At 41.4% G+C, this 12,553-nt stretch overlaps 1 protein-coding gene across 1 annotated transcript in view; it reads left to right on the forward strand.

Moving 5' to 3' along the window:
• Window positions 1-12,553, forward strand: part of LOC118651278 (PZP alpha-2-macroglobulin like) — a 50,243-nt gene continuing 37,690 nt past the window's right edge. The window contains exons 1-7 of the mRNA XM_036300273.1: window positions 1-161; window positions 6,894-7,077; window positions 8,255-8,414; window positions 8,551-8,603; window positions 10,937-10,957; window positions 11,248-11,416; window positions 11,854-11,938. Of these exons, the coding sequence (XP_036156166.1) occupies window positions 73-161; window positions 6,894-7,077; window positions 8,255-8,414; window positions 8,551-8,603; window positions 10,937-10,957; window positions 11,248-11,416; window positions 11,854-11,938 (761 nt within the window). The 5' untranslated portion in view covers window positions 1-72. The remainder of the gene's footprint in view (window positions 162-6,893; window positions 7,078-8,254; window positions 8,415-8,550; window positions 8,604-10,936; window positions 10,958-11,247; window positions 11,417-11,853; window positions 11,939-12,553) is intronic.

The following is a 12,553-nucleotide window of genomic DNA, read 5'->3' on the forward strand; positions in this document are numbered from 1 at the left end:
ATAAAGCCTGGTAAATTTGACCAGGCTGAAGACAGGAAGTGAGGCACAATACGGCCCTGAGATTTTTCCCTCATGATGGGGAAAGTCAGACTTCCTCATTCAGGTTTCACACTATTTCTCCTTGTCCTGTTTTCTACCAATGCCTCAAACTCTGCAGAACCGTAAGTCTCAAAGTCTTTTCCTCAAGTCTGTTCTTTTAGTCTCTCCTTTATGGCTTTGCTTTGTCTTTTCTATTAAACGCTACCTTTCCATTCCTTAAAATATCCTCTAATCATAACAGAGGAATCATAAATGGTTAATATATTTTTCCTTTTGTTTATTCTGTACTCTTAAAATAATAGTCATCTACACAATGTCATCACTAGGAGGCATGTATTCATTATAAACTAAAACCTGAGACTCCACAGACTCATTCTTTTGGATAGAAAGCATTAACTATAAAAATATTTAAAGTGTATAGTGGGTTGTAATTTAGCTCACATTGTAGATCACATGCATAGAGAAAATATAGTTCCTTTATTTTTCAATAACTTATTGATTCTTCATCAAGAACGCTCAGTAAAGGGTCAATGCAGGGGGAAGGTAATTTTAACTCTCTTCAGTTATAAAGTTGGTGAAATCCAAAAACTGTAAGTCTTCTCTTCCACCTCTCCGTTCCTCTCCAAGGCAGTGTCCAGAAGGATGTGATCGCTCTTACTTACTGGTGGAGAAGAAGGGGCAGGGCCCTTGGTCTCTGAGTTCTTTGTCTTCTTAGCCAATATCAATCTGGTTTATCCTTACCTGCTAACATTCATCATTTGAGTCTTTAGCCAACTAGTTTCTCTCAGTTTGGTCCCTTTATCAAGAAGTCCCAGAAGTTCTCTCTAGCTGACTCTGATTCACTTCAGCTCTTTCTTATCACGTAGAACTCCCAACTTTCAACATCATTCTGCCTCCTGTTCTATGGCTGTTGTTCCAGCACAGCCTGTGCTACAGGATCACCGGCTAGTAACCCATTTGAGACCTCTGGCCTCACTGGCCTCAGCCAGCTGCCTTTACATTCCTTCTGGAGAGCTATGAAATCCTTGGGTCCAATAACAACATATAGGCAACTGAAGGATCCTGGACTTCTAACCCTCCCTTGCCTGCCCACACTGCACTCCTAGATGACTCTGATGTAGCTACATCCCAGATTGGTACAGAGCAGCCTCCAGGGCACCAAAAGGGGAGAGAGGTGAAGGGGTCTTCCGCCCTGAGTGTTACTTTGACCCACTGAAGACAGTAGATCCTCTCCAGGCCAATGTACAGAAGTAAAAAATCAGAACTCTGACGAGCTCAAGTTCCTACCTTCTCCAGGCTTCTTCAGTGCATAATTCCCCAGTAACCAGTAGGGCCGTATTTCTCATTATTCTTCTACCTCATTTACAAAACTGTGGATGGTACCGTCACGCATTGCATTATTGCATTCCAATCAGAGAGCTTTTGGAAATATGTGAGGGCTGTTCTGTTTTCTGAGCACAGTCTAAATAGAAGAAGCAAGTGGCATTTATTGGGGTAGAAATGTTAAGCAATCTGTGTTTTCAGTCCAACACAACAGAGAACTATTCTGCCCATTGAAAACCATTACTTTATATCTTTCCCGCCATTTAACAAAGAACAAGTTTCATGGCCTAGTTGTCATAACAGAAGAGGTATTTTCTCCTCACTATATAGCGAAGTTCACCTTAACCATCCCTCATTAGCCCTAGATGTGATAAATAAGAGCTATTGCCTAGAGAGATAGAGGTTACAGAGGAAGATGAAAAAGATAAGGTTAAAAGAACAAATGGACATGGACAACAGTGTGGTGATGGCGGGGGCAGGGAGGTGGAGGTGGAAGAGGGTAGGGGGGTGGGGACACTAAAAAATGAAGTCACCAGTTTAATATGTGCAAAATTTAATCACCCCTACCAAGGCAAATATTTAAAATGCAAACATTCATGATTAAGTAATACATTATAATGTTTTATTTGCTCAGTACGAGTGAAATATCGGGGAATTTACTCAACCTTGATGGGTTCCAATTTCAATATTTGTTGAAGGAATGCTAACCAAACCTTTGTGAAATAGTTGCTTGAAATATCAAATATGTGTGGAATGAATTTTTTAAATTGTGATCTCAATTTGGCTAAAAATAAAAGTAGTATATGGAATAAAATTATAATAGACTGATGATGTCTTTTCTATTAATATCAAAAAACTAGGAAGAAAAAGTAGATGTGGGTAAAAAATGATAATTTTTTATAGAGCCTATAATTAATACTGCACTGCATACCTAAAAATTGCTGATAGATCTTACATTGTGTTCCCATCCTATCTAATAAAAGAGAAACATGGTAATTAGCTGTACATCCGATACCCTTCCCATTGGCTAATCAGGGTGATATGCAAATTAACTGCCAGCCAAGATGACGGCCGGCAGCCAGGCAGCTTGAAGCGAACATGAAGCTTGCTTGCTTCAGTGATGGAGGACTCCAAAGTTCCCCACCTGCTGCTGCCGGCCTCTGAGCTTGCAGTTTGAAACATTGTTACAAATATAGAAGCTAAACAAAACCCTAGAAACCTGCTTTCAGCCTGCCGGGATCTCAGAGCTGGAGTTAAAACAGTGTTTTGATTATAGAACCCAAGCAAACCAGATACCTGCTTTCAGCAACTGAGGCCTAAGAGCTGGAGCCAAGCCTCAGAGCTAAAGCTGGCCTAGAATTAAAAAAAAAAAAAAAAAAAAAAAAAAAAAAAACAGAAAAAAAGGAGCAGTTGGGAGCTTCAGTCACCCGCCAGCCTGAAAACAGCCCTCAGCCCCTCACCCAGACTGGCCAGGCACCCCAGTGGGGACCCCCACCCTGAAGGGGGTGTGACCAGCTGCAAACAGCCATCACCCCTTCATCCAGGCTGGCCAGGCACCCCAATGGGGACCCCCACCCTGATCCAGGACACCCTTCAGGGCAAACAAGCTGGCCCCCACCCGTGCACCAGGCCTCTATCCTATATAGTAAAAGGATAATATGCCTCCCAGCACCGGGATCAGCGGAGCTGTGAGGCCTCCCGGCACCAGGATCAGCGTGACAGGGGGCAGCGCCCAAACCCCCTGATCGCCCTGCAGCTATGTGTGTGACAGGGGCCTGGGCCACAAACTCCCTATCCGCCCTGCTCTGTTCGTGACAGGGGAAGGCGCCCCAACCCCCTGAGCAGCCCTGCTCTGTGCCTGATAGGGGGGAGCTCCCCAACCCCCTGATCACCCTGTGGCTCTGTGTGTGACAGGGTGCGGCGCCCCAACCCCCTGATCCGCCCTCCTCTGTGTGTGTGACAGGGGGCAGTGCCCCAACTCCCCTATCGGCCCTACTCTGTGAGTGACAGGGGGGAGCTCCTCAACCCCCTGATCGGCCCTGCCCTGTGCGTGACAGGGGGCAGTGCCCCAACCCCTTGATTGGCCCTGCTCTGTGCGTGACAGGGGGTGGCGCCGCAACCTCCCCATTGACCCTGCCTTGAGTGTGACAGGAGGCAGTGCCCCAATCCCCCAATCGGCCCTACCCAGAGCATGACTGAGGGTGGCATCACAACCTCCCTATCCACCCTGCTCTGTGCATGACAGGGGGCAGCGCCCCAACTCCCAATAGGCCCTGCTCTGAGCCCAACCAGGGGCTGCACCTTGGGATTGGGCCTGCCCTCTGCCACCCAGGAGCAGGCCTAAGCCAGCAGGTTGTTATCTCCTGAGGGGTCCCAGACTGCGAGAGGGCACAGGCCGGGCTGAGGGACCCCCCCCCTCCCCTCCGAGTGCACAAATTTTTGTGCACCGGGCCTCTAGTTATAATAATAATAACAATAATAATAATAATAATTGAAGAGGAGGGAAACTTTTGGAAATGATGTATATGTTTATAGCAAAGATTGTTCTGATGACTTCTCAGTTATATACCTAACTACATACTAATGAAATAGTACATACTAAATATGTTCAGCTTTTTGTGTGTCAATCATACCTCAATAAAGTGTTTTTAAAATATAGAGAGAAAGTAAAGCATTTGGAAATGATGAATTATAGTAGGCATGACTTTAGTCTTCAAGTCTTTTCTGTAAGCAGAGTCCAGAAAATAATATTACAATTCAATTTAGGGAGAAGGAGGAGATAAGGTAATAGACCAATATTGCCGGGAGCCGGTCCATGCTTGCTATTTCAAGGGACCTGGCATATATGGCATACTGTTCTTAATATGTTTGCTCACCTTCTTGGCACTATGTGTTTTAACCAAGGTCACCTCTCTGAGAGAGGTTGTTTCCCCAGGTAGGGATTTTCCCCTGAAGTTAGGGAGGGAATAAAACCTCTTAACTAAGTGCCAGGCGGGTAATTAATCACTTTAACTATGAACAATCATGCTTAAGCTACATAATCTTTACTCCCTGGAATGGAGATAAGAAACGCCCTAACCTTTGTAATAGAGATTGATAGGATTGAATCAACTGGTATAAATACAGACGTAACAAGACAGCAAGACACAGAACTTAGAATACAGAGCTTAGAACACAGAACTAAGAAGACAGAACCTACACAGAACCTACAGACAGAAGAACTTCGCTGGAGAGAACATGGCAAAAGATCCTGGACTGAACCTGACTACAGAAATTGGCAAGAGAACCTGACTAGAACCTGGTGACTGAACCTGGCTGGAGAACCTGGACAGAACCTGGCTGGAGAACCTAGCGAGGGAACATGGCTACAGAACCTAGCTGGAGAACCTGGAGAACCTAGCAAGAGAACATGGACACAGAACCTGGCTGGAGATCCGAACCAGAACTTTGCTGGAGATCCAGACCAGAACTTGGCTGGAGATCCTGGCTGGAGATCCTGGCTAGGCTGCTGGTCAACTGAACACTGTCTCCGTGTCCTTCCTTCTTCGCCGACTCCATCCACGCCTTTGGGGAACCCCTGGACCCACTGGGGCTGGACCCCAGCACAATATATGGGCCACTCAGATAAAAGTTGTTATCTTCTGCTTCCTAACCATAGTCTGGAGTTGCTAACAAATGATGAATTTAACTAGACGTTTGGGGTAAATAATAAAATTTTCAGAGAAATATGTCAATCTGATCAGCCTAGAACAAGCATGTCAAACTGGCCCACAATGAATATTTTTACAGACCAGCCAATATAACAGTATGTAAAAAACATTTTAATAAAAATTTCATAACTTAATTTTTACAATATCTTGTTATACATAATTTTTAATAATGAACTACAACGTTCGCTAATGACTGATTACTATAATCGTGTTGCATTCATTTCCCTTACGCACCTTATGCGCAGGCACACCATTTCTCTCCACTAATACCAGCAGTGAGTATTTTAGCAGCCGATTGCCACATCATTAGTCTTGTACTGACTTGTTTGGTATGAGCAACAGGAAATATTTTGCTTTTGGAGAACAAGAAAACTAGGTTTATTTGCATTATGCTTATTAATTTGTGCAGTTATTTAGTATCTGGTAAGTTAATATTCAAGAAAAAATAATAATTTTTATTAAATATTCTATTATTTTATGTTAATGATTACTCATTTATTTCAGCTCTTTGCATTCAGCATGTCTCTATCGAAATAAACCTACGTTTCTATGAAAATTGAAGCTTTTGTTTTTTTGTGGCCAACATAAACTTAAACCTTGTTTATTTGGCCCATGTTAGCCTTTGAGTTTCACATGCTTGGCCTAGACGTTTGCCCCTAATTCGTTCTTTTGAATTGGATAGAAAGAGCTCAAGACACAATTTAGAATAGGAGAAAGATGTGTACAAATGGGCACTGCCACTGCCTGCTCCCATATGGTTGTTTTTGATGCTACTGATGCAGTAAGCCTGGTGGAAGGCTATTACATCCTTTTTTTTTTTTTTTTTTTTTTTTAAGGCTATTGCATCTTTAAAAGAGCAAATGTTCAGTAGATCAAAGACATCCAAATGCAAGAAAGGGATTAGCTGAGAGGTACCGTCTGAATGACCCTGGGTAGTTTAACTGCTTTGAGCCTCTCTGCTTTATAACAAAACATTAGCACTTATGCAATAAATAATTTGAGAGAGATTTTAATGATTTAAGAATGGCTCTAAAGATGTGTGGAACATAAATTTGCCAAGAAAAAATTTAAAACATATACAGGAAGATTGCTCCTCCGGAGCAGACCACGTGGAGACTTCAACTGACCTCCAGATTCAACAACTAATCTGTCTGTATTATTACCTATTCCCAGTCTCCCACCTATTGACTTTGTAAAGTAATAAAATTGTGTTTCCTATGTCAAATGCCCGTGGTATTTTTTTAAGGATAAATGCTCATATTGGTGGTAGAAGGGAAAGGGCAATAAAACAATATAAAAATCATTGTGTTTTTCTTAATTTCAATGGTACTCTATAAATAAATGACTTAATCCTACAAGCATGGAATCATTAAAATTTTGAGGATTTACATTTTTATGTATTATTTTATGTAATAGATCTATGTTCCCTGAAGTTCTTTCAGTTGAATTTGTGTAAATTCAGTCATGGTGTTCATGCACAAGTGATGTTTACTTAGACAAATTTTAATGTAAACTGTTTTATAAAGTGAGTAATCAGCCACAATTTATTATATATGTGTACTTTTATGAGTCTATATTCAAGAATTTCTATATTAAGGCTCTTTAAAACAAAGAATTCCTATAAAATTGAAGTATCTTCAAAGTCAACTTATGAGGCACTACTAATGAGTAAAAGGTATCATTCTTATGCAAATAAGATGGAGGAGACAGTATAGAACTGATTGTAGCAATAAGTACATATTGTTATGGAAAACACAATGATGGTTGAAAATACTTGCTATCCTCTGGTTTTTCTCTGATTTAGCCTTCTTCCCTTCCCAGACAGTATATGGTGCTCGTCCCCTCTCTGCTCCACACTGGGACCCCTGAGAAAGGCTGCCTCCTTCTAAGCCACCTGAATGAGACAGTGACTGTAAGTGCTTCTCTGGAGTCTCCCAGGGAGAACAGGAGACTCTTCACTGACCTGGTGGCAGAGAAGGACTTATTCCGCTGTGTCTCCTTCACGGTGAGTACTAGCTGCCCGTCCCTATTTGATACATTATATCTCCATGGTAATGGAAAACTAGTGTTCAATCCCAAAGAATGACTTTCAAATGTTAGTGAGGATTTCAGAAAGAACCAAGGTGATGAATTTTTAGCTATTGAGGAACAAAGCATGAATTTTTTCACCAGGGTAAGGGGGAAATATTTTTCTACTTGCCAAAGTTCAATGTACTTCCTAAAACATCTATACTAATAAAAAGGTAATATGCTAAGTAGACCAGGTCAACTAGCCATCTTTCAGACGTCCAACTTCCTTCCAGACAAAGCCATGGTGGTAGGGGCTGAGGCAGAGATAGTTAGGGGCAAGATTAGGCTGGCAGGGGGTTATGGGTGACCAGGCCAGCAGGAGAGGGCCATTGGGGCAACCAGGGGAGGGCAGTTGGGGGTGACCAGGCCGGCAGGGGAGGATAGTTTGGGGCATTAGGCAGGCAGGCAGGTGGGTGATTAGAAGCCAGTGGTCCTGGATTGCGAGAGGGATCCCAGATTGGAGAGGGTGCAGGCCAGGCTCAGGGACAACCCCCCCCCCCCCACCATGCACAAATTTCGTGCATTGGGCCTCTAGTAAAAAATAAATGTTTTAGCCACAGAAATTGTATGATTTATAGGTTCTTTCTAGCTTTGTTATATAACCATCTCTTTCAGGCCAGAGTTGGACAATGCCTAGAAACAGATTGTACAAATACCTCACAAAAGGACAGCATGCAGCAGAAGTTTTCTCTCACAGTGGGATATTACTTGTCTTTGTCCTTGGAATATGTAAATGGTTCAAAGTACTCCAAGAAAATACCCAGTACCTCTGTGAGGATGCTCAACTTGGAATACTTAGCTCCTATCGTCTCCCATACTTTTTCAGAGATGCTTCTCTCCATTCCTTCAGAAAACATATACTCTGTTAAAAAGAGTAATTTAACAAATAGAGTTCCAGATGAGCTATCTGGGAACTTGGGTCCCACTGATGGCTGTTCTTACTAATATAGTTCCCCTATATCTTATATTAATATCTTCAGTCTTATACCTGGAGAAATATTCATACTTACTGCACCCTTTCTGAAGCTGAATGAGAGACAGAAAATAGTAATGGTTGAAGGAGTCAAAGGGAGAAGACTGTGCTGTTCCTCAGTGGTATCTTTGTTCTTTAGCTCCCAAGAATCTCACCCTCTTCAGAGGTGGCTTTCTTCACTGTCCACATAAAGGGACAAACACAAGACTTCAGGAAGAGGAGCAGAGTGCTGGTAAAGAATGATCAAAGTCTCGTCTTTGTCCAGACAGACAAACCCATCTATAAACCAGGACAGACAGGTATGTAGGGAAATTCCACCTCCTCAGCAGGTTTCCTGACAAAGTCACCATTACCTTGATCTCTTAGTCTTCTGTGTTATTACCTAAATTACTGGCTTTATCGTGTCTGAGACTTACCAGAAAATTTCTTTTTCAGTAAAATTCCGCATTGTCTCTGTGGATGAAAATTTTCACCCCCTAAATGAACGGGTAAGTATCTCAATATCTCTAGTTTGGGTGGGTGGTGGTTGCTGGGATGAGAGCACTCACCCAAGGTGGGATGGGAAGGTCCAGGAAAAGTGAAGTGAAAGCTATTCCTTTTGGAACCTAGATTCCAGCTTTACTACAAATCTAGAGTCTTATACAAGGCATAATTGAGGAGTAAGAGATGAGAAAGCTGTTTCTCCTACAACAGTAATAAACCAGTCTGGAAATAGTCAGCTACATTCATTGTTCTCAAAACACTATGTTAAGTATAATAAACAGGTACAATAAAAAGTTATGTATTACCCATACCCATACTCTGAAAGAATTCATAATTAATTAAAGCACCAAAGAGTTTCACTTCTTCTGAATATATGTATATATTATTTATATATATATATAAAAGGCTAAAATGTTAAGTGTCCTTCCCTCCATCCAACCAGTTGCTATGACATGCACTGACCACCAGGGGGCAGGCGCTCAACATAGGAGCTGCTGAGCTACAGTGACTTGGCAGGGGCGGTTCTTGGGTGATGCACCTCAAAACCAGAGAGGAGGGAGCCCGATTCCACCTTCGGCCATGGGTCATGTTGTTGCTGGGGCTCTGTCAGCTCGAATCTGGTTTACTTTACACTTGCATTTGCATTCCACACCCTTTATGACAGCAACTTTGCAGAGTGCCCTCTTGTACTCTGGGACCCCTCAAGGTTTCGGCCCAATTCCCACAGGCCAGGCCGGGGGACCCCACCTACCAGAGGGACCCTGCTCACTCCACAGACACCTTTCAAGCCATGACACTACCCCAGTTGTGGCCAGCTGTTGAGGGACCGTGGGAGATTGGCTCCAGGCCATGTCCAGCCTGTCTTGCCCAGTCCCGCCCCACTGGCCACCTTCTAATTAATTTTCTTTCATGTGCATAAATCTGTGCACTGGGTCACTAGTGAAATATATAATTTTAGTATATATGATAACATATTTTATAATTTTTATACATACATCATATACTATTCATTATATATAAAGTCTTCATTTCTGTTCATTGTGTGTCCCTTCCTTCAAGTAGCTTTCAATATGAAGGCAAAGAAACAAGGCTATTTTTAAAAGGTAGATATTAGACAATCTTGAAATTAAAAGAAGTATTCTTGGTTTATTTTAACCAAATAATTCTGGGAATTTTCTTCCTGTTAAGTCTAAATCATAATGACATGTAACTTTATTAACATCAATTTTTAATTTATGTAAGTAAATAATATAGTCATAGTCTTCACTAGGAGGATTTTAGTGCCTAAATAATATTGGTGAATAATATTAATTAGCATATCTGGGTATGCTAATTAACCCAGATATGCTAATTAGTCATGGCCAGTATGCAAATTGACCATCACTCAAACACACAAGATGGCCACCCCCATGTGGCCACAAGATGGCCGGCAGGGAAGGGCAATAGGGGGGGACCAGGTCTGCAAGGGAGGGCAGTTGGGGGCAACCAGACCTGCAGGGGAGGGTGGTTTAGGGGGGACCAGACCTGCAAGAGAGGGCAGTTAGGGGTGACTGGGCCAGCAGGGGAGGACAATTTGGGGTGACCGGGCCGTCAGAGGAGGGCAGTTGTGGGCAACCAGGCCTGCAGGGGAGGGCAGTTGTGGGTGACAAGGCCTACAGGGTAGGGCCATTGTGGGGGCCAGGCCGGCAGGTGAGGGCAGTTGGGGGGACCGGGCCATCAGGGGAGGGCAGTTGGGGGTGACTGTGCTGGCAGAGGAGGGCAGTTGGGGAGGCCAGGCCCTGCAGGGGAGGGTAGTTGGGGGCAACTAGGCCTACAGGGGAGGGCAGTTGGGGGTAATCAGGCCAGCAGGGGAACAGATAGGTTAAATCAGGCTAGCAGGGGAACGGTTATTGGGTGATCAGGGTGGCAGGCAGAAGTGGTTAGGGGCAATCAAGTAGGCAGGCAGGCAAGCGGTTGGGAGCCAGCAGTCCTGGATTGTGAGAGGGATGTCCCAGATTGGAGAGGGTGCAGGCTGGGCTGAGGTTCACCCCCCCACCCCCCAGTGCACAAATTTTGTGCACCAGGCCTCTAGTAACTTAATAAATATTAATAAGTATCATTCAACAATAATATTTTTCAAAGAAATGACAACATGATTTTTTGTAAAAATATGTTATGCTTTTCTTAGAACTATTTACTGATTTTTCTAAGAAATTCCACTTCTTTTATGTTTCTAGTTAAATTTTGATATATCTTACTACAAACATTCTTTTTCCTTAGTAAGCTGTTTAATCATAAATCTGAAATCATAGCCTTGGTGAAATTCTAATCACATCTCTTCTTTCATTTTTTCATATAGATTCCACTGGTATACCTTGAGGTAAGCATCAGAAATAATATCTTATAAGGAAGTCAGTGCATTTAAGGAAGAGGAAATTCTGATACTATTCCAGACAGATGAACTGTTGTTAAAAAAAAACAAAAACAAAAACAAAAAAAACCTTTCAGATCTAAATTTTCCTATTCTCGGACGTCAGGTTTATCGTGGTTCACCTTTCTTCTGTGTTTGTCTTTCCTGAAGGCAATGCCAATTACTACCCTGAAAGTCATGTGTTTTGTCAGGGCTATCATGACTAAATAATTATTCCCATGCTCCTTTCTTACCTCTAGAACCCCAAAAGGAATCGAATTGGACAATGGCAGAATCTCAAGTTAGAAAGTGGCCTCAAACAGTTAGCCTTTCCCCTCTCATCAGAGCTGATTCAGGGCTCCTACAAGGTGGTGGTAGAGAAGGAATCAGGCGGAAATATACAGCACCCCTTCACCGTGGAGGAATTTGGTATGGATTATGAAAAATGAAAGGATCATAACTGTTTAGTTCATAGTGTGAATTCACTTAGATTTTTTTTATTTTCCCACAGGTATGTTAAACTTGGAGTAGAGTCAGCTATATCTTTTTCTAGCTATATCATTATTCTGTGAACACAAAAGTTTATAAGAGTTTGGTGATTTATAGTAGAAAGTTATACTTTATCAGGTATCAAAATGTTTAATTCAGTGGAACATCATCATTTGTTAACATCACTGAGATCTGTTGTGGTCACAAAGTCAGATTTTTGCATGAATTATTAAACCTAATCATCTTGAAGTTGATAGATGGAAAAATGAACGTAACTTTTCAGGTTATTTTTGTGGAAAAAATTATAGGCATGAAAATATTTGTATTTCCATTAATTATTTACCAACTCCCCTCTTTCTATTTATCTCTATCAACAGTGGTTCCCAAGTTTGAGGTCAAAGTTCAAGTCCCAAAGATAATCAGTATCCTGGATGAAAAAATGGACATATCAGTATGTGGAATGTGAGTTAAATTGTTTTTGTCTAAAATTTCATATTTTGCCTCAATTTTGAGTGATTACTTAGCTAGTACACAATTATAAATTAATTTTACTTGGCACTTTTAAAAGTTTATCTCAGTGACCTCTCTTTATTTATATTATTAAATATTTCAAATGCACCAAAGAGTGTAGAAATTTCTCAAATGCACCAAGGAATGTAGACACAATCATGATTTAATAAATAATAAACATGTTTGCTGATTTTTTTTTTCTTTAACATTTCAGGATAAATTACAAAAATCATGACATTTTCACGCAGCTACAACAATATAGACCTTTAAAAATTAGTGACATTTTTCTATGCAATAATGATGACATTGTCACACTTAATAAAATAAAAAGTGATTATTCAATACTAATTTTGAGTTTACACTCAAGTATCTTTGATTTTCCTAAAAATTCTCAGATTTTCCTAAAAATGTCTTTATACATTGCTTTTAGTTATTATGACTCATGTGTACTTTCTTTTTTTTTACCAACTCTCTACCATGAAAATTTTTGATTGAATATAAAAGTTATCAGAATAGTAAAATATAACCACTTGTGACTGTCACCTATTATAAACACTATAAAATATT

Source organism: Myotis myotis, unplaced genomic scaffold, assembly GCF_014108235.1.
Source record: "Myotis myotis isolate mMyoMyo1 unplaced genomic scaffold, mMyoMyo1.p scaffold_m19_p_3, whole genome shotgun sequence".
NCBI classification, from domain to species: Eukaryota; Metazoa; Chordata; class Mammalia; order Chiroptera; family Vespertilionidae; genus Myotis; species Myotis myotis.